The 22438-nt window shown below is 45.8% G+C and overlaps 1 protein-coding gene across 1 annotated transcript in view; it reads left to right on the forward strand.

The window, feature by feature from the left end:
• COG5 (component of oligomeric golgi complex 5) overlaps positions 1-22438 on the forward strand; it is a 284211-nt gene that overhangs the window by 260565 nt on the left and 1208 nt on the right. Inside the window, exons 19-21 of the mRNA XM_029233621.1 lie at positions 4733-4809; positions 14760-14886; positions 15554-15633. Of these exons, the coding sequence (XP_029089454.1) occupies positions 4733-4809; positions 14760-14886; positions 15554-15633 (284 nt within the window). The remainder of the gene's footprint in view (positions 1-4732; positions 4810-14759; positions 14887-15553; positions 15634-22438) is intronic.

The following is a 22438-nucleotide window of genomic DNA, read 5'->3' on the forward strand; positions in this document are numbered from 1 at the left end:
TAGTATCAGAGGCAGAGAAAAAACACCTCATACATCCACTTTCATTAAAAAAAGATTCAGAAACAATTCGTATTTACATAGCACGTCAAAGGTGAACTTATTTTTTAAGCCTTTGAAAGCTGTTAGCTTTACTAGTCTAAATAGTTATTCGAATGGATTATTCCTAGCGGTGTGCCAGATCCTTCCTGTTTATAAAGATAGACAAATTGTAATGTCCCTCTTTATTCCTGTGTGTATCTGGGAGCAAGTCTTGGTTCATTATTCCTACTCCGAGGAAAGGATGTGGCGGGCTGCTTGTACCAGGCGGTGGTTGTAGACTCACCCTCATACCTGACAGTTACAATAAGGAACAGGTACATATCATAATGTTTCAAGAGCCAGGCTCTTTGCATATTAACTGGTCTCGAATTAGTCATTTTCATCCCCAGATGATATGCCTGACACCACTAGGTCAGAGTAAAGAGCCTTCCTTTGTGAAATATGCCCTTAGTAACCTCAGCATGAAAATTGAAAGTAAATGCTACCATTCGTGTGGCTCCTTTTACCCTTCCTGTTTTTATCAACTTAATTCTCAGGCACCTGTACGTTCTGTTGTTACAGGTAAATTCTGTATATTGTCGTACTTGTCCCTTTCTGGGATTACAGGCTGCTTATCAAAGTGAAAACACAGTGATGTACCAAGACCTGCTCTTACTTGTTAAAAACACTGTGAGCTGAACTCAAATGGGTGTCTGTTCTTCTTTCCCCCTTTCCTCCTTCATTTTGTTTTTCTTTTCCTATCCTCTTCTTTCCCTGGGCTCTCCCTCCCCCACCCGTTTATTTGCATTCTGCTCCAGCTGGTTCTTGAGTCACTTTCCTGGAGGCAGCACTTCAAGTCCAATTAGAGTGGCAGCCAAGCAGGAGATGGCCAAAATGAGAGTTCTGTGGGAAGAAGGCTTTTTGTTTTTGTTTTTATTTTAATGCTATGTGACCTTGTGAGTTTTGAAAGCTGGAGAGCATTGTCCTGTGACCCTTGCTACCACAGCTGGCACCTGTTCAAAATGCGTAGCATCCAGGGGCAGGGTTGAGCTCCCACCTTCCTTAAAACTGCACATTCAGAATTTTATTTGGCATTCCTTCTTTCTGAAGACATGTTGCCTATAAACCAAACCTTTCCCCAGGTCCCTTCCGTTAAGATAAATGAAACTCATCAATCATTATTACTAACTTATGCTCCAGGGCAGCCTCCGTTTTCCATTTCTTACTCGATGTTAAGAAATATACTTTCCAGGCCGGCAGTGACACTGGTTGCTGCAGCCTCCGTGGGGCTGATTCCTTGGTTCACTTCGGGATAGTGTCCCTGTTTCAGAACCTCGTGCCACTCACTCTGTGGCTGCTTCCCTGGCCCTGTGGGTCGTGGGTGCAGGAAAGACAGGTGCCAGCACTTCTGAAGTCAGTCATGGTTGTGACCAGTAGCTTTGGCAAGTACTATCCAGCTGTTATATCTTCCCCCCATATTTTAAAAACATTAAAGTGAATTGAAGGCTTTTGTTTCATTTGATGTGGTTTCTTCCCACAACTGCAGTTATGTGGCATTGTACCTTGGGTTTCGTACTTGGTTGCATTTTTCTGGGGTGAATCAAAACCCTGAGATGGCATTGCCCTGACTTTTATATTCACGACGGGCATCACCTGGGACTAGAAAGCCTTTTGGCTGCCTCATTACTGAAAGTTCTACCGATTTGTATTCAAAATTAAACAAAGCCATTGAGGCCATTGGAATCAAGACCACACAAATCCTCTGTGGGTTTGAAAAGAGTTCTTGTGATAAAAGTGCCTGCTTTTCTGGCATAAATAACAGAAAGAGAAAGAGCTCAGAAGACTCCAGTAGGGTAGGTTTGGGAATACTGATTATTTGGCATAAAGTCCAGCTGCAAAGACAGATAATGATATGTTTTAAAGATTTCTGTAGGAATCCTAACTTCTCCCCACTGGCGGCGTTGCACAGGTGAAAGAGTATGTATTTGCAGGGAGCCATCTGGGGGGGCTCACGATGAGGGAGGTGCCCAACGCACACCCCCTAGGAATCAGGTCACGGGCATGAGGCGCTTTCCTCCTGGTAATTAATTCCCTACTGTGACCACATGGTCTCTGTGTTTACACTAATCACACAGCACTTGTAAAGTACTAAGCTGGTCCAAGGCCACTGGGGTTCTGCTGATTCAGAATCTCTCTGGGGACTTGTCCATACTGCCCTCTGAACCACACATTCCCCTCTGCCCCTCAACTGTGTTTCTTTCCTGAGGGAAAGGACGGCTTTTGACATTGGCATTAAATCATTTACTCAGTGGCACTCTGAGCAGTTTCTCTTTATTTCTGGTGCCCTTTAAATACTATACATTTATATCTATTTTGCTTTTTGCCTGGAAATATAAATTTAGGGAAGAACCCCAGATAATCAAGATTCTAATTCCTATTGCCTTTTCTCCTGAACAGTATCAGGGCAGGAATGCCCTGGGAGTATCCATAGATGCCCTGTGGTTAACCAAATGTCTGCGGTGGGCACGGAGCAGCTATGTAATTAGTTCACCACGCCTGCAGCTGACTGTTCGTTCCCTCCAAACAGGGGAGCTGGAGAGAGGCGGTTGCAGATGCCATTTTTGTATCCACAGCTAATTGCAGAGTCACCTCCTCTAAAAGGAACATTCCTGCCCTTCAGAAACATGGCCTTTATTGTTTAATGGAACTCTGACAGAAGATGGTTTTTAGTACCCTAGAGGTCCTTGATGGATGAAAAATTTATTTTGAACATTTAACGTTTTGAAATTGTCCTATGGCATAGAAATCTGCAGTCATCATAGGTGACCCAGCCATTCGAGGTCATATTCTCTCATACTGTAATTTTTTCCTAGCCACTTATTTGTTTTAACATTCAATCTTGCTCAAGTGCTAAGGCAAAGGTTGTTTGGTTTAATCTTTGAAAATGATGAAGCCCACTAGGGTAACTGAAAAAAAATTGACAAAAACATTTCTTGAAAAATACTTCACATAATTTCAGTGTGTAAGAAACCATTATATGCACACATGCACAGACACACACACAGTCATAGGTACATGATACCACATTTGTACTTTGCGCTGACTATAAAATAAATGCCACATTCTGTAGGAAACCAGAAACTCCCATTGAGTGAATAAACAGGTCCCAAGGAACAGCCCATCACTCAGTGTCTTCTAGAACACTGGGTCAAGGCCGCTCTCTTTTGCATTGTTGGCAAGAGTCTGACTTTTCTTCCTCAGATTTCTCTTTTTATTTACTTATTCTTTTGTATTTTAGAGAGTTTGCTAATCATGTGAGGTTGGTTTCCCTCTAGAACCTACAGGGTATATACTGTGTCTTCTGTATGCTAGGAGACAAATTCACCAGTCACGACTCACCCTTGAGACATCTGAAGAAAGAAAGCTGCCCTGCAATTCTCCCTGACACTCAGTTCGTACATCTGATTTCACACTTGTCATTTCTCTTAATAGTAATCAGTATGTGTGTATGTGTGTCTATGTATACACACACATACCTCTCTTAAAATTTAGATGAATAAAAATTACATTGTTTAAATAAATATTTATTCCCTTCTTTGATAAATTTGAGAGAGCTCCTCAGAGGCAAGACCATCTAATTCATCTTCTTATCCCCGTGTCTAGCTTGGTGCCTGGAGTCAAAAATGTTTCTCAAATGAGTGAGTGATTAGGTCTCCATGGTCTTCCAACGTCAAGGAGATTTGAACAGTTTTTCAGAAAGATGGCCAGCAAGACAGAAACCCCATTTTTCTTTCATATGTTTTTCCTGAAGAAAGATGTTGATTTACCAGGGAGCAGCCTTTTCTCAGTCATTTTCTAAATTATTCTTTACCAGGGTCCTGTTTATAGCGAGTATAGAGAGATGGTTTATCATCTGAGTACCACATATGCAAAAATTTTGCATATGCGCTTGGTGGATAAAGAACAGGTAGCCTAAAACTCAATTAATGACAAAATTTCCAGTCAAAGGAGGAAAATAAAGAGAAGTGAAAGTAGTAGTTGCTAAGTTCTTCAGTCAGGAAACAAATTAATTCACTAACGTTTAAAAGGGGGAAGTTTTTAAAATACTGATAGTAAGTGCTGACATTTAACAAGCACTTACTATATGCTGTGCTCATAGTGCTTTGTGAAATTATCTATTTTACTTGCATAATTTTACGATAGGCATTACCTTCATTTGACAGTTGAGGAAGTTGGAACGTAAAGAGGTTAAGTCCAGGGCCACACAACTAGTCGTTGTAGAGCAGAAATTCTGACACAAGTGCGCTGCCTCCAGAGTCAGTGCTTTTAACCCCCTGAGCCAGCCTGGTGAAAACGGACATCATTTATGTTAATGTACAAAGGCTCGTGATGTCTGCTTAAAGTATAGCCACAGAGGCAGGCTTGAAAACCTTCCTTTTTCTGATTTTTCAGTGGAGAAAAACAATCTAAACTTTCTCCTCTTACATAACAAAAAATGCTTTTCTCTTCTTGAAGGAATTATGCCTCTTTAGTAAATAAATGCAGAAGTTATCTAAGCTCTTGCCTTTTAATAAATTTGACTTTCAAAACCTGCCTCACAGGGAAGATAAAATTTAAGTTTACTGCAAGCTACAACCTTCTGTGATCCAAGTGTGTCCCCAGTTCACTTCAAGATTCTGAGGTAAAAAGCTGGGGATATCTTTTAATATTTCAGATGGAGTTGGCTGTGGGTCCGTTCTGCAGAAGAGTATCTGATTTAGGAAAGTCCTATCGAATGCTGAGGTCATTCAGGTGAGACATAATTCTGTTATCGCTGTTAATATAGCCATATCCTGTTAGCAGATAAATCCTCCCCTGTTCATGTCCATCTGTATGAAATTGCCATTATTCAACCATTTTGTGATGTACAACAGTGGCATTTGAAAGTTATTCTTCAAACCAGAAATTTATATAGTGTTATATGCGATGACTAGTGTATGTATGTATGTCTGTGTATGTGTTAGTTTTGAGTTGCAGTTCATAAGATTGAGCTGGTAAATTTTTTATTATGCTCTTTCTAGGGGGATTTATTTATTTTTTACTCTCCATTCTTACAGAAATATATTGAGTAGTAATACAAGGCAGTTCATAATTTATAGATGTCTTTTTCTGAAAGTATTACTGGTTCATTTATCATTTCCAATCCACTTTACTTCTAAAAAGGTCATAAGTTGTATTCCCTAACAAAACTATTAGATAGAGTATTTAGAAGAACTGAGTTTAGTGGTGAAATGCAGGGAATGACTGTAAATGTAGTAGATAATTTAGGCTAAAGATGGCTAATGCGGTTGAGCACAAAATTTGGGATTGAGCTTACTTGAAACCAGTTCAAAAAGAAAAACAATGAGTTAATTCAAACTCATAATCTAAGAATATACCAATTGAACAGGAAACTCGTTTTCAGTGCTGAATGCTTAGATAGACCTTTTACCAACTCAGATTTTAAAGACTTGAATAGCTTAATGGCTAGGTCTTAAGTATCAGATTTTAGAAGATAAAAAGATGTTGTTCATACGGCTGTTTATTCAGTAAGCCAAACTTTTTCACATCGTGGCACACATAGAAAATATATACATATAAAACGACCAACCCTGAGGGCCAAGGGGATCAACATAATACTTATGACCATTTTCTGACCACAGCATACCGGATGGGAAACCTTGATATCAGCTCTCCATAATATCCAAAAGCATAATGGTTTTTGAATCTTTCTTTATAAAGATAGGTAAGAGAGTCCAGGCATGTGGCTTTCTATAAACTGACTCAGTACTAGAAACTAGAGTAATCAATAAGCAGTATGTTCTTTAAAAGATTACTTCACTCTCTTATGTCATCCAAGCTTTTGGTAGAAAATTCAAGTGTAATGAACCCAAGGTTGTTGATTGAAAGGGAAGGCTTATCCTTTACTTTGCCTGTGAGTAATTGGCAGTGATTTTTTTTAATGGCAACACAAGAGCCTGAAATATTTTTCTCAGATGCCCATCTGAGTTGGATTTCAAAAAAACTTAAAGTGGGATCACAAGTGTTTTCAGATACCTTCTTTGGATTAGCTCAAACCTTTTATAAAGTATTTAAATATTTTGGAAGCCTTAGGGTTTGGCACTACCAAATATGGACAAGTCGAAAGATTAAGAGATACTGAGTACCCGATCCACCAGTCATCTGTATGTACCATAAAAATAACCTTAATAAAACTCCTGTAAAGTCACTTACTTTGAGTATGATGGTGACACGGCAATCCCGGTTGGATGATCAAATGCTGCCCTGAGTAACAGAATCTTAGCATGTTGAGGGATATCAACAAATTAGGTATTTTTAAAGGCATGGGAAAAGCTGTGATTAGGGGTTTGCTATTTTAAGATTAGACTATTATTTTTGATAGTGCTGGCTCCCGTGTTTAGTTGTTTATTCCACATGTATGTATTAAAATAGTGCTTATCTTATTTGCTGAGGCAAGACGGCCTTTATCCAAGGGCTTTTAAAGTTGTGTCACAGTATGGAGATACACATTCTAAGGTTTCACATAAGAACAGTTCTATTTTAATTCATTTAAGGTTTTCTGTCAACCCTCCCAGTTTTCACATGAAAGAAGGACTCTTTAAAGGAGCGTTTAAAGTTTGAGTAGTAGTGTCACCTTCTAGTATCTATTTATGGAATAAAAAATTAATGATTGGTTAGTGGATACTTTTTTAAAATCCTATGGGGTTTTTTTTTTGGTTTTTTTTCGCGTTACGCGGGCCTCTCACTGTTGTGACCTCTCCTGTTGCGGAGCACAGGCTCCGGACGCGCAGGCTCAGCGGCCATGGCTCACGGGCCCAGCCGCTCCGCGGCATGTGGGATCTTCCCGGACCGGGGCACAAACCCGTGTCCTCTGCATTGGCAGGCGGACTCTCAACCACTGCGCCGCCAGGGAGGCCCAAAATCCTATGTTTTTTATAGCTAGCTTCTCTCATGGGGCAATGGTCAATCTAGATGTGTTTCTGAAATTTGACCCTGACTCACATTAAGAGAGATTTTATGTTACCATCTGGCATATACTTGCATGCAAGTACACTCAAACCCAGGCACACACACACGCACACACATGTGTGCCATGAAACAGTAGTTACTCTCACTTCATGTGATATTCTGTGACATTTCTTTTTCATTTGGTTGGTTATTTTAACCCATTTAATTGGTTTCATGACCCACTAATGTTTTGCATCCCATGGTTTCTCACCTTTTTCACAGGGCCCTCTATTGTTGAACTTCAGCTGCTCTAGTGATAGGGGCTGAGTTTTGTCCCTTTCTCCATCTATAAAGATTTATGCCCTTTTCTCCTGGGATTCTGGTAGCCCTGAGCTTCCTCCAGCACACCCCTCAGCTCCTAAGGCCTTGGCACATACGTAATAAGAGTAATTGTACTTTGCCTATGAAGACTTCTCCATATCTTGAATTCAGTGAAAAATTCTAACAGAGATTTATATCTATCAGTATATTCCTAAAGATATATTGAATGTACAGAAATCTCTCAGATTGATTCTAGAGCTTTCTCAGTTGTTTGAGAGGTCTTGGACACCATATGATAAAGATTTTAAGATTAAGTGGATCAGGAAATAAAATGAAAGCATAGTATATTCTGGGGTTCAAATCTAGCCCTAGTCTGAAAAGAAGGTTTCAGGTCCCATCTTTGGAGAAAAGGGATGTCAGTGCCCCTGCCTCTGCCTGTATACATGTCCAGGAAAGGCCCTGGCTCCGCCAGCTTCTCTGCAGTTGTCGTGATTGACTTAGGACAGCTTCCCCATGTGGAGGTCCTACAGAGTCCCTTCCTAGAGGGGAGTGAGTCAATACAGAGTCGTCTTTATTCTAGTAACCCAGTTCTAGGCACTTTGTTTGCTACCTGCAAAAACTTGTTAAGACATCTGTCTCTTCTCTAAAATTAGTCCTGAGCAGTTGCAGTGGCAGGGCCCATTCTTGTGAACCCTGCCGTCTGTGCTGTGTGCTGTGACAAGGAAAAGGCGTCGTCCAGTGGTCGTGTACGTAATTGACCTGGGCTCTTGTTCGTGGGTCTCCTCCCTAAAGGTTCCGAGTCACATCAGCACCAGCCCAGTGGCAGTCAGTAGGAGATTGGCTAAATAAAACATGCCACATTCATAGGATCAAATATATGCAGCCGTTAACAAGTTATGTTGTTAGTTAATATCTAAGAATATGAAAAATACTTCCTAATGCATCACGAAATGAAAAAGGCTACTGAACAGTATATATGGTATAGATCCCTACTATTTTTAAAATAATAGCATGTGTGTTTGGAGAGGAAAAATCAAGGCTAAACATCAAAATGTTACCTTGGGTGAGTAGCATTGTTACTAGTGATTTTTCCTTTAGAGGTTTCCTATATTATTCAAACTTTTTGCTTTGGTTGTTTTATATTTGTAGTTAGAAAAGTCAACAGATATATTTAACAATCCCTCTTGCAGTGTTTCATCCATTTAAAAATAACAAGGGAGCCTAAAAATAATATAAAATATACTAAAACGTTATACGGTAAGGGTCGGGGGGGCGAGAAAAACAGGCAGCCAAACTACCAAAAGCCCAGCAGGTTTAGAGGCAGGGGCTGCAGGAGGGGGCAGCAGGCCCAGTGCAAGGGAGGGTGACGGTGCCAGGCAGGGCATCTCCAGCCCAGACCCCGGTGCAGCCTCCCCTCCCCCCTCCCCAGACACCCTGGCTTTGGCAGGCGCACCCTCCCCTCATCAGGCAGCCATCTGCCACAGGGCACTTCTCTTGGACGTAATGTCAGTGGACTCTTTAATTAGGCTGGCAAGCCTCTTCCAGGCATTTACCTTTTACTGTCTACATGAGAATTTCCCAGGCAGCGGGAATCTTTTACTCTGGAGCGAATGCTGCCTCAGAAAGCTGCGGACATTAGGGACTTGCCCCTGGGTGGTTTGTGTTTGTACACAAGACACACGAGGCGCTGTCCCTGTCCACCCCTCCGCAGCATGACGGTGTCCCCCAAGAGGTGTCCGTGAGGGAGGTTACCTTTGCTCCACCTGGCCAGGGGCCTGTCAGTGCAGATCGTTGTGAGACAAAGGACAGTAAGAGCCACAGGCCTCTCACCGCCCGGGACACAGACCCTGCCTTCAGGCAGGCCTGCTCCCAGGGAACAGCCTGCTCTGCTGGAAGCTTCCTTGGGTTTAGTGGAAGAGCATTGAGAGCTGCCAGGAGATAAGGGGTGTTCTGATGGATCTCTTAGCATGAGGGGCCCGGAGAAGGAAGAGCATTAGTAACTCTAGAGTGTGCTGTTCACACCAGCAGTTTGCAGCTGGAGGAGTGCTGAGGGTTCCCGTGTCTGCAGTTACCTCCGTGATCATCTGCCACTTGAGGTTCCGCGCAGGCCCCTGCCTGCGGGTCTGCAGACCTGACGGTGGCCGTCTCTGCAGCCGCCGTGACGAGCGCTTCCAGCCCCAGACGTGTTCTGTTCCTTCCTTCCACTCAGTCCATCCTCTGCAATCACGATTTCCCCAAGGTTTCTGGATTCTTAATGCCAAGCTTCTGATGTCAGCGTTGAAGACAGAAGGCAGCCACATCTGGGGCTTGCTTCGCTTTGCTGTCTGCCAATACTTCGGCAGTGCTAGGAGCAGCCGGGTAAATGTGGAGGACTGGATAGTTCATTTATTGTCGTTTTTATTCTAATAGTCATTATTTGATGATTATATGCTAAGCCTGTGCTGAGCGTTGTCCTGGTACTTTCTCCTTCCACCCTTACCACAATAGATGAGAGTTAGGGACAACTCCCAGGCAGCAGTCAAGGCTGAGGGGTGTAAGCTTTTGGGGCTGCACATGTGAGAACTGTGTGTGAGCCGCAGGGCTGCATTTCAGACCCAGGACTGCCTGTGCTCGCAACCACCGAGCCCCGTGTCTTATCCCAGAAGTCTGTGCTTGTTTGCACTCCAGAGGGTCCTAGAGCAATATGTGCACGCTTATATGATTCATCCAGGAGAAGTCAGAGAGTGTTAAAGAGAATCTAAACTCCCCACTTTGGCGGTGACCTCCTGCTCTGAAATGCCGCATCTCCCATCTTCTGCTGCAGACAGCCTTCCGGGAGATGCTGCAGGAAACTTGAACCAAATGTGGGCTTTTATTCTCAGAGAACGCCTGCTTGAAACCCCTGCCTCCTTTCTGTCCTGGTCCCCTGGGACTGACAGCCTTAGACTCCAAGACAGGAACCTGGGGGGCCTCTCACCTCTCTGCTCTGAGCCCTGACTCACCCCCCAGTCATCAGCCTCCTGCTCCGTTCTCTCCTGGGACACACACAGTCCCTCCTGCCACCATATCTGGGCCTCTTCCCATCTCTCCAAAGCCCTCACTATGTCCAGTGCAGGGAGGAGTCCCGTGTCCTCCCCTCCTGCCCCATTCATTTCTCTGCTGATTCCGCATCTCAGTGCACATTCTCAGTGGTCTGGGCTGCCCTCACCAAAAGGGGCTTTGCGGTGCGGGTGGCGACAGGCAGCCCAGGAACCCCGGATGCTGGCTGTGGACGCGGGACAGCAGGACTCGAGTCTTGTTCCGCTCTGTAATTGGCCTTAACAGAAGACTGACAGCTACACAGCTCTGGATCACTTAAATGTGGAGATCTACTAGAAGTACAGTTTTTTTCTAATGGGATCTAATACTTGATTAATTAAGACTGCCAGCTGGGGACTTCCCTGGTGGCGCAGTGGTTAAGAATCCGCCTGCTAATGCAGGGGACACAGGTTCGAGCCCTGGTCCGGGAAGATCCCACATGCCACGGAGCAACTAAGCCCACGCGCCACAGCTACTGAGGCTGCGCTTAGAGCCCGCGAGCCACAGCTACTGAAGCCTGCGCACCTAGAGCCCGTGCTCTGCAACAAGAGAAGCCCCCGCGATGAGAAGCCTGCAAACTGCAATGAAGAGTAGCCCCTGCTCGCCGCAACTAGAGAAAGCGCGGGCATAGCAACAAAGACCCATCGCAGCCAAAAGTAAATAAATTAATTAAATAAATTAAAAAAGAAATACCAGCTGCCTGTAAAGTTTAACCTTGAAAAACACTGCTACTTAGAGTATTTTTCTCTAAGAGTGATTTTGTGGCATTTGGGGTATCTGTGTTTTATAACACCTTAATTAATTTCCTTTTGTTCCTTTTATCACCTCAGATGGTGATGTATTTTTTGAACTTGCCGGTATTTCAGATTCCACCTGGAATCAGGGAGAAGGGAGGTTCTCATTCTGTGTTCTTTCAGCTTCTTAAAACAAGCACCGGAAACAAAATGTCTGCATTCAGTGTTTACAGGTAATTATGTCAGTGATGCATAATACGAAATCAAATCCAGTTGTGCTTTCCGTGGCTTTTTTGGCAGTCCTGTTAGTGGCTAGAGTGGAAGAGTTGGTCTTGGCAGAAAAATTACAGCTGTGACTCAGAGCTCCAAAGTTGGGACAAGTGATTGACCAGAAGATGCTGTTTCAAAGTGAGCTGGTTTCTATCAGGCCTGCCCTGTGCAGGTGTTGCAGTCAGCAGCCTCGTGTGTGGCTCGGCTGGGCTGCCGGCCGTGGCACGTTACCGATCGTTCCTCCCTCACCGTCTCCCTCCCTCTCCCTTTCTCATCCTTCTTCCCTCCCTGCCCTTGGATTGTTTGCAGTTTGCATCAAGAATATAGAAGGAAAACAAAAACACAAATATTCAAACCATAAAACTAATTTAATTGTGGTAGATAAGTTTCAAATTTGACTTTAAACTTCCTGAAGCCAAAGATAAAAGAGGAACAGAATCAGCTATGTAATTCTCACTTTCGGGAGGAAGGAAGTATATCAATTCTTAGGAAAAAGTTCATTGTTTCTTAGTACTTAATTCTAAAGCATTTGTACGTGGGACTTCATATAAGGAACACTGAGAGAGAGCGGGGACCAAAATTCTTGGTCATCTTTTTGTCACAGAGGCAGAAAGGATTCCATGTGGCTGCCCTTCAGTAAGTGGAGGACTGTCATACAGGACTGGCCTCTCCCCCCCGGGTCTCTTCATGTCATGAGCTAGGGTTCAGGATGAATCCTACCATGTCACATGCTGTAGGCAAAGACTGGGCTTTACTGGGGCAGGGGAGGACTCTCACCAGACCAGGGGCAGCCGGGAGAGAAGTGAAGGCACAAGCTCCCCTGTCTGCCCACATCCTCAGGGTGGCCTCTCAGGAGTGCCAGCAGGATGAGCCCGTGACCCAGTGGAGGAGCCGCCTCCCCATTGGCTCTTTGCCCTGTTACAGCTCAAACACGCGCTTGGCCCCAGGCTGGCTTTGAGTCTGGGAATGTCAGCTGCTCAGCACCCGGTGACCTTGGGCTGTGAGATGTTTCAGCTTCCTCTGCTGGGACAAGGGTTCTCCAGGCTACGGGAAGTGGAGCTGGGGCACAGTTTCCTCCCCTCCCACCCAGAGTCAGCTTCCAGAGGCTTCTGAGACCGTAGTGCTCATCGCCGCCCTCCACCCCCCGAAGGACTTCAGGTCATGCCGGGTGAAAATAATTCCAAGAGAGACTGTGATGATATGGTTCAATTATGTGGGTGACTGGAGGTCCTTGACCCATGGAGAGAATTTGGGGATACCTAAAGAGGTAATAACTGCATGGCCTTCAAATGCTGTCCTGGAAACATTACTTTGCTCAGGTTACCATATGGGAGTTGTTAACAGTTTGAAGTTGTACTTTCTCCAGGGGTCTTTGTTTCTCTCTGAGAATAAGTCTATCTGTTCTAAAAACGTGATGAGTAGTTGCTACAGTTGATATCCTAAAAGAGGCTGCCTGGCAAAATGAAGAGCCAGGCTGCACAGGTTTGAGTCTGTGTTCTGCCCTTTCCTAGCTTTTACTTGATTTCTCTTCCTCTCAGTTTACCTGTCTGTAAAATGGGGATGTAACAGTGCCTACCTCATAGGGTCGTTTGGAGGAATAAATGAGTTCACGTTTCTAAAGCTTTAAATAAGTGTTCTGTGTGGTAGCCATTGCTGCTGCTGTTAAAACTAGGAGCTTTGCCTAGATGGAGACAGAGTCTTCGACACACAGAGAAGGACTTAAACAGGGATGCCTCCAGGAAAACCAGAATTCCCTCAGCAACGTTTTCATACCCGAGTAGGTGCTGGACTCATTGCCTAAGGCTCTGCAGCGTGGAGCTCTGTGAGGTGACTGCCCTTGGAAGTGTTCAAGGCAAGTGTACCACCCACAGCTGTGGGAAGACCCTAGCCCTGCTCCCACAGAGGACCTGGTTCAGAGCTTTGTGGAAGTCTGGAGACAGGCAACACAGATGAACTAAAAAGTTTCCACAGTAGTTAAAGACAATAAATTACAGAATAATGTTGTTTTACAAAACAGTTGAAATTAGAAAAATCCCTGCCAGGGATAAATTTTATAGAATAGCTACTATAAAGACATTTTTTCCAATATATTCTGGATCCAACCAGAACCAACTATCTTTTGAGAGCACTGCTGACTCTTGAGTGTATCGTCAGTGTGGTGAAGAAGCTTGTGTCTCTGGTTCGTCCAGGCCTTCAGCTGTAGATTGGAGTAAATTACGTGGGGTGAAGAAAGAGCCCAGGTACAGAGCTATTTTACATACTTCAGAATCGCTGCTGAGTCCGGAGATGTTGCTGCCATCTTTCCTCTTGAGATTCAGCCTCTACAGCTTGGCCTTTAATTAACTCTTATCTATCAGAGCCCAAAGCCAAGGAAGAGTCAGTAAAAGTTTCAAATTATTTTTGCCAGCCTTTGACAAGGGGGTAGGTGCTTGGGTAACGGGATAGATTTTCTTGCAGGCTCCTGTAAAATGCAGGGGTACCCCGGACATATTACGGGTTCGGTTCCAGACCACTGCCGTAAAGCAACTGTCACAGTAAAGCCAGCCACACAAATTGTTTGGTTTCCCAGTGCATATAAAAGTTACGTTTATACTATAGTTTATTAAGTATGTAGTAGCATTATGTCTAAAAAAATTGTACGTATCTTAACTAAAAATACTTTATTGCTAAAAATGCTAACCATCATCTAACAACACAGGGTTGCCACAAACCTTCAGTTTGGTAAAAAACACCAAATCTGTGAAGTACAGTAAAATGAGGGAGGCCCTTCGTGGATGGTGACGCCCAGACACGCAGTGTGTCAGAAGGGAGGGATGGTCAGTGAGGTAATAATTTTGTATATACAAGGACGTAATTGCCCTTTGAAAAGTTGTATGGAAAACTGAATTTTGAATTTATTGAAATTTTGAATTTATCCACATTAGATTATAGCCCAAGGAAGGATTTTATATAAAATAAAAACTGAAAATTTTGACCAAACCTATTAGTTATAACTACTTGACAGCTTCAGCTAAGTGCTTTGATTTTAGCCTGTTCATCAGATGAGCTCTAAGAGGGGATTTTGCTGAGTCACCTTGAAGTAAAGTCAGACCCAAAGGCAGTGAGCTGGGGGTCAAGGAAGGAGCTGAAGGGCAGGTCCACCTGCCAGAGTGTGGGGTGGGTGTGTGTGTCTCCCGGCTAAACAGGGGGTTAAGAAATGGTTAGGAATTAGCCAGTGTAGGAAGACTGCTGTTATTCAGTCTTCTACTGCGTATTATGCTATCACGCTACTGTGCGGTTATATTCTGCTAGTATGCTATTGTGATTCTTCTACCAAGTCACCTCTTTCTGTATCGAATAGCATTAAATAACTTCTGCGTTTCCCTCTTTTAGACCACTGCTCTTCCAGACAAGTGAACACGTGGCCAGTAGCCCTGCACTGGGGGACATTATTCCATTCAGCATCATTATTCAGTTTTTGTTCACAAGAGCACCCCCTGAGCTGAGATCCCCCTTCCAGGTAAGGAAGTGAAGAATGTGCCGCTGCCGCCCCCCTCCCCCCAACTGAAGGTGCCCCACCTTCTCCTGCCTTACGTAATCAAGGATTCCTGTCTTGAGCAAATGCCTAAGGAAGGAAGAAAGATTCCCACTGCCCAGCCCCTACTTTCTCAGCAGTGTAAAAATTGCCTGCTGCATCTAGAATTAGCCCTTTAAATAATAGTGACACAAGTCATTTATGTTCGTAAAGCTTTTTTTTTTTTTGCGGTACGCGGGCCTCTCACCGTTGTGGCCTCTCCCGTTGCGGAGCACAGGCTCCGGACGTGCAGGCTCAGCGGCCATGGCTCACGGGCCCAGCCGCTTCGCGGCACGTGGGATCTTCCCGGACCTGGGCACGAACCTGCGTTCCCTGCATCGGCAGGCGGACTCCCAACCACTGCGCCACCAGGGAAGCCCCATAAAGCTTTTTTGACAGAGGCTCCATTTACTTTTCTGACCTACCTTCAGTTGGCAAACCCAAAAGGCTCTTTGGGAGTCAGGAAGGTGCCCCAGGGGCTGTGCCGCCTGCCGTTGGGCAGGTGTCTGGCGTCATTTGACCCCGGGAATCCCTGCGATCCTCTCTGAACCCGCACGTGCTGTCGCAGGATGGGATTCACCCTCTCTCCTCTGATTGTGTTTCCACCCTGCAGAGGGCCGAGTGGTCCCACGCACGCTTCTCCCAGTGGCTGGATGACCATCCCTCTGAAAAGGACAGGCTCCTCCTCGTCAGGTAGAGCTGTGCGCTGCAGGGGCACCGCCCAGGGCGTGGGGGATGTAGGGGAGGAGGAAGGAGAGGGCCCCGGCGGGCGTGTGCACGTTGTGCTCCCCCGGGGCAGGCGCCTCACCTGCTGGAGTGCTGCCGGGGCACGTTGCTGGGGGGCATGTCAGGTTTTGCTTTCCGTGTCCTCCACATGCCCTCTTGTGCTGTCCCGTGCCTGATGCAGCCCTAAGAACCATGCGCTTCTGTTTTGAAAACCAACCTCAACTATGAAACGACTCCTTGCCTTGGCTCCATTTTCTGCTTCATTTCCACGTGGGGCAGTTACTGAAGTCGTGGAACGCAGATGGGAGTAAACGTGATACTGTTATTAGTAGAAAACAAGGACACCCAGCAGCCTAGTGCCTCTCAGGTGTGTTTATGCACGTGTGTGCACACATGCAGACACACCCACCACCCCCCGTACATCCCCGCCATGCCCAGGGTGGGATGCTTGCACTGTCCCATACGACTTACTAAGCATCTCTCTTCCATCAGCACTCCCCTTTGAAATTTCCCTCACCAAAATCTCCAGAGACCTCTTAGCCACCAAATGCAGATGTTTCTGTTCTCACTTTATCACTCTGCAGCTTTAGCTAGAAGTGACCACCGCTTCCTTCTTGAAACTGCTCATCAGCTGACCGATTCCACTTATTTTTATTGATACTCACCATGTGCCAGGCCCTGAGGACACAAAGCAAACCAAGACAGGCCCTGCCTTCTTGGATCTTCCATGGCACCTCCGTCATCTGTTTCTCTTCTCATCTCTGTGGCCATATTTTCCCTCAGTCTCGTTTGCTGAACTGTCTTCTTCTGTCCACTCCTTAAAGGCCATCATTTCCCACAGTGTGTTCCTGGCTCTTTTCCCTTCACGTTCGATCTGTACTTTGGTTCCCAGGTGAGCTCACCCAGACGCATGACTCTAGTGACCTCGTCTGTCCTGTGGCTCCGGGTCTGTGGTTCATCTTGGTTGCCCAGGGGCCTCAGGCCAGCAAACTTGCTGTCACATGTCATCACTCAAAGCCCCACAGAAATCTCAACCCCAAAATGCTGAAAGTAAATCATCTTTCCTTTCAAACCTGCTCATTCTCTTAGACTCACTGTCTTTTTTTTTTTTGTAAACTTTTTATCTTATATTGGAGTATAGCCAATTAACAATGTTGTGATAGTTTCAGGTGCACAGCAAAGGGACTCAGCCATACATAGACATGTATCCATTCTCCCCCAAAACTCCCCTCCCATCCAGGCTGCCACATAACATTGAGCAGAGTTCCCTGTGCTATATAGTAGGTCCTTGTTGGTTATCTGTTTTGAATATAGCAGTGTGTACATGTCGATCCCAAACTCCCTAAATATACCCCCATCCTTCCCCTGCCAGCCCCGTAACCATAAGTTCATTCTCTAAGTCTGTGAGTCTGCTTCTGTTTTGTAAATAAGTTCATTTGTATCATTTTTTTTTAGATTCCGCATGTAAGGGATGTCATACGATATTTCTCTTTCTCTGTCTGATTTATTTCACTCAGTATGACAATCTCTGGGTCCATCCATGTTGTTGTAAATTGCATTATTTCATTCTTTTTAATGGCTGAGTAATATTCCATTGTATATACGTACCACATCTTATTTATCCATTCCTCTGTCGATGTAGACTCCCTGTCTTGGTTGGGGTGTCACTATCACCTATATCCAGCCAAGCTAGAAAACCTTTAAGCCATCATTCAACTCCTCTGTCACCCTCATTCTCCAAAGCCAGGCAGTTGTACCTCTTAAATCACTTTGGAAGCCATTCTCGACTCTTCCAAGGGACCCTAATGCTCTTAGCCTGGGGACCAGGGCACCAAACCAGCCTTTGCTTGAGTCTAAGAGCAGGGGATGAGTTGGGTTCTCCAGAGCCAGCCTGGGGCTCGTGTGCTGAAGTGGTTCTCGGCTGTGTTTGCACCCAAGAGTCACTTATGGAGCTTTGAAAAATCCACGTGTCAAGGCCACACCCTGACTGCCTCGGAATCTCCCTGGGAGCCAGCATCGGGATTTCTTAAAGTGGCCCGCGGCTCCGCAGCACAGCTGGGGCTTCACAGCACAGTCGCCAAGTGCGAGCCCACCCCACTCCACTCCCCCTGCCGCCGAGGAAGGAAGCTGGGGGGGTCGTGGAGGAAGCCTCAGCCCGCCAGATCCGGGAGCGGCGCCGAGTCCTCAAGTGTGGCGACCGGCGCCCAGGGGGAGCGCCCGGCCCTGCCAGTGGATAAAGAGGAGGGTGGCCCGCGCCCCTGCTCTTCTTCCGTGCTGGCCGCTTGTCCTCTCAGCTCTGAGTATCTGAGCGAAGAGTGGGGTGGGACGCGTGGTGAAGCTGTCACCGTCAGTGCGGCGTCTGGTTAAACGGCCCTCAGAAGAGGCCCCAGGTGTGGACGGGGGACTCCGCCGGGGCTGGTGTGGGGCTTTGCGGTGCCCTCCCCGAGTCCCGTTGACTCGCCAGCTGCAGCCCACTGGCTAGTACAGGAGTACGCAGGGCTCAGTTGATGGAACAGGGCGCACCTTTGTCCTCTAACGAGTTGGACTGAGCTCATCTACAACAGTTGTCCTGCTATGGGCACATCACAAATCTGCTTCCTTTTGCTTCTTTTTAAAAATGTCTCCCGAGTGATTTCATCGGCAGTGCTGTTGCTGAGCCTATATTTAGCAACCGAAAACCGTGCTCAGAAATGCTGTCAAGCTTTTTGAATCAGGCCTGCGCATCACGCCACGCATGGCTGATACCAGAGCCTTCGGTCCTGAGCAGGGAATGAAGCCCTCCTCGGGGGCTCCAAACCCTGTGCTCCTGCTCCGGCCCAGGCTGCTAACAAAGCAGGAAGCTCTGTCCTAGAGAACGTCCTTTCTTACCTGTTATTGCAAAACTGATTTCATCCCTGCATACTGAAGCACCACTGGATGAATTTCTTGCCCCTGTAGATAAACCTAGGGTGAGTATTGCCCTTTAAATGTCAGTAAATTTGTTTTAGCTTTGGGGGCAAACCTTGTTGTAGACTCATCTCCTCCCGGCGCAGTGTGTTAAGTCGTCAGAAGTAGGGCAGATCGAGGGTACAGCAGCTACTGCTGCGGAACAAACGGCAAGTAATGACCTCTCCTCTGCCTTCCTTTCTGCTTCCTTTTGACACCAGACATTTCTCTAGAGCTTGAATGGATCCTAGTCAAGTTAATTTTAAAAGTGGAGTCATCAGTGACTCCTGAGGCCGAGTGGGGTAAGTGGGGAAGATGGTACCTCCCGGCCCCTGCCAGGCAGGCATGTGCGCCCTTGGGGGCGGGGCGGCAGCGTGGGGAACTCCTGGGGGTCTGCAGGTATTGACTACGTTCTCGGCAAAGATGAAGACTGAGGTTGTGATGGAAAGATTTCTCAAGTTCTGCACAAGAGGTAGGATTGGCAGCATACATACCGACTCGATATTGGCAGTAGGACAGCAACTCTTCTGACTGTGGCCTCTTCTCCTTTGTTTTTCCTGAGTCTCAGTAGGGGAACACCTTTATGGTGTCACAACTATATACAGACTTTATTTGCTTATTGGTACTTTTCACCTGTACAATCGTCAGACAGTTCTTAGTGCCCCGTGCATCCTTGGACCCCTTGCCCTCCTCCGGGCGTCCAGGGCCCACGGGCCGGGAACCATTCCCTCAGCTGCTCCACTTCTGCAGAACCACGGGATCCCTGTTGTTGGAGGTGGGGGTTTGGTCTCCACATAGGAACATCTTTCAGGTGTTCCTATGGTGTGAGATCCCTTCCAGTTCTGGGAACTGGGTGCCTGAGGTGAGACCCAGGGGAGGATGGAGTCAGGGGAAGGCCTGCGAAGGCACATGGTAGTTTTTTAAGTCATTTAGGTATCTCTGTACTAAGCACACTGATAGGTCCTGCCTGACAAAAATCAATTTTGTGTGTTCTGTAAAATCCTCCACTTGGTTAGTTTATATCACATTGGGCAGTGTTGCCATGTTACCACAAACCCTCCCTTCTGCTAATTGTTTGCACAATTCCTATACTAATTTCTTTTTTCAATAAGGGTAACTTTAATAATCTTCCTATTTTGGATACAAACCAGAGTTGAGACTCTTACATAATGCTTGGCCCGACTTCCAAGAAAGCTGATGTTTTGCTCAAGCAAATGAAGTAATAATTGCTTGAAAATCTTGCTCTGATTTTACGTGGGAGGGCAGCTTTAATCTTTTTTCTCTCCGTAGTTCTGATGGTGTTTTTGATGAAAACCAAAAACACTAACCAAACTCATTTCTGAACTTTCTTCCACATATTGTCTAGTTTTATGTAATATCTTAACCTTCTGAAAGCAGATGAAACTGCTAAGTGAATTTTTGTCCATTGATTAGATAAAAATGACTCTAACCCATTCATTGCAGAATTACAGTTTCTGTGAATTTCAGTGCATTAATTTCTTAGACTGATACATATACACCATTGTCTCAAAGACAGTTGGAGCCCTTGGGGGTTTCTCTACCTTGTGTGAATCTGGAGGGACAACATGTTGGGAGTGGGGCGTTTGCCCAGGATGCCATAGCAACTTAAATAGCATTACTAAAAGAAACAAGTTTTTTCACAGAGAAACAGCTTCATCTAAGGCTCAGCCCTGACATGAATAAGGCATCTCACAGGACATTGTTCTTTAAGGGCATTAAATTCCATTTTGCTTGCCTGTACTTTTGAGGATCCCTGCACTCATGCTTCTCTTTTATTTCCTTTTTCATTGCTTTTGTCTTTTTCATTACAATTCTCTGTCTTCCTGTATCTAATTCACTTTTTTAATTCGTTCACCCTGCATTTGGCAAGCACTTAGGTCCTGGGGCTACATAAATGCAGAAAACAGCCCCAAGCCTCAGAGTTGTTACATATTAAGAGGGAAACTAACCAACACACAGATCCTTTCACAGCAATGTGGTCATGCATGGTAGAAGCGTAAACAACTTGCTCCTTACATGGAGAATCTGAGGCCATCAGAAGCACGGTGGGGAAAACCGTATTTGAGTGCTTCATAGGTTCACAGATGTACTTGGAAGAGAGCCAGGTTCTTCACAGTACGATCCTTTAACTCTCAAAACTAAATCATGTAGGTATTCTCCCCACTTTGCAGATGAGCAAATAGGCTCAAAATGTAGCCCAGATCACACAGCTAGTTCGGTGTGGGGCGGGGGGGGGGCGGGTGGCGCGCAAAGCCTGATGTACCAGTGGTGCTTCTTAACTAAGAGCCTGCCAGGCCCCCGCAGAGCTGGTGTCTAGTTTGATTACTTTAGCATGAGTAGTAAAGTATTACTTCACTTGAAGCCAGCCTTCAAGGATCCGTCCCCAAATGCTGGGGTCTGGCTAAGCCACGCTATTGGTGCAGAAGTCCCAGACCTTTCCACTTTATGTGACTCCACGGTGGATTCAGCTTTGTGCTGCCTCGAGTTAGGAAAGGCTTTATCTAAAACAAGGCATTTGGGCTGGTCCTGTGTAAAAGCTCTACGAGGAAGAAAGCGGGGAGGGGCGTTCCAAAGATAAGGATGGTTAATGGAGAAGCTGTGTCTTGCTAATAATGAGACAAGCCAGTGTGGTCGAAGGGAAACAGGCCCTTTTTGGAGCCCGACCTTGTTACAAGATGGCAGGGTTGAGACTGAAGCTAAAGGGGAGAGGAGGGACCGGATGTGGTAACGTGGGGTAAGTTAAAAGTGGTGGTCAGGTGTAGGACTAAAAGAATTTTAGATACAGACCTTGGGGAGATGATGGTGTCCTTTGCTGAAATAGGGGAAGGGACAGAACGCTACCCTTCGCCTGGGTTTTTTAATTCTAGGTTTGTTTTTTCCTTTTTCTTTGATATTTTTTAGACCAGATTTAGGTTCACAGCAGATTTGAGAAGGCACACATTTTTCCCTATGTCCCCTGCCCCCACTGCACAGCCGCCCCCATTATCAACACCCCCTCCTCCACAGTGGCCCCATTTGTTACAGCTGGGAAACCCACATGGACATCATGGTCACCCAGCATCCACAGCTTACACCGGGGCTCACTCTCAGTGTTACACGTTCCATGGGTTCGGACAGCCCTAGGTTTCTGACAGGTGAGTTTGAGGGAGACCTGGAAGGAATCAGATAAAGATGTCCAGAACACAGAGATCGGGAGGGAGGTCAGGGCTGGAAATGAGAGATTGGAGATTCAGTTGTGTATGAAACCATGACAGTGGCTAGTGGGGTTGCAGGGCGCTGTGGTGTGAGCACAGCTGGACACGCGCCTGGCAAGTATATCCCCTGCAGTGAAATGAAAGTAACGGCCAAGCCTGACAGAGGATGCATATTTTCAGTGTTTGGGAGCAAATAAAAGTGAAAAATTACACATTAGATGGGACTTGAGACAGTATGTGAGCCGAGTTATGGTATTAACTTACATCTTTATGGAAATGCTCTACTCTCAAGAGTGTGAAACTTCATGGCTATGACAAAAAATTGTTCTACTTGGAACTTAAATAGACCAATAATGAAAAATATGCATAAACGAACAAGGACAGGGCTGGACTTGACCTGTGGGCTGGTTTGCTGAGCCCCGGATCTAATTCATGAGAACATCATCATCATACCCTTGGCTGAATTCAGACTGCCTGCCTCCTCGTCGCCTAACAGGCCAACAGTTGGAGCCTAAGAACAATTTATCCTACTTGTGGTAACAGGAATACAAAGCCGTGCCAGTGTCAGTGTGTGCCGAGCGAGGGTCCCGCCTCCGGCAGTGCCGTGCACGCTGCACAGTGCAGGGCGCCCC

Source organism: Monodon monoceros, unplaced genomic scaffold (genome assembly GCF_005190385.1).
Source record: "Monodon monoceros isolate NGI ecotype Baffin Bay Population unplaced genomic scaffold, NGI_Narwhal_1 Super_Scaffold_2, whole genome shotgun sequence".
NCBI lineage: Eukaryota > Metazoa > Chordata > Mammalia > Artiodactyla > Monodontidae > Monodon > Monodon monoceros.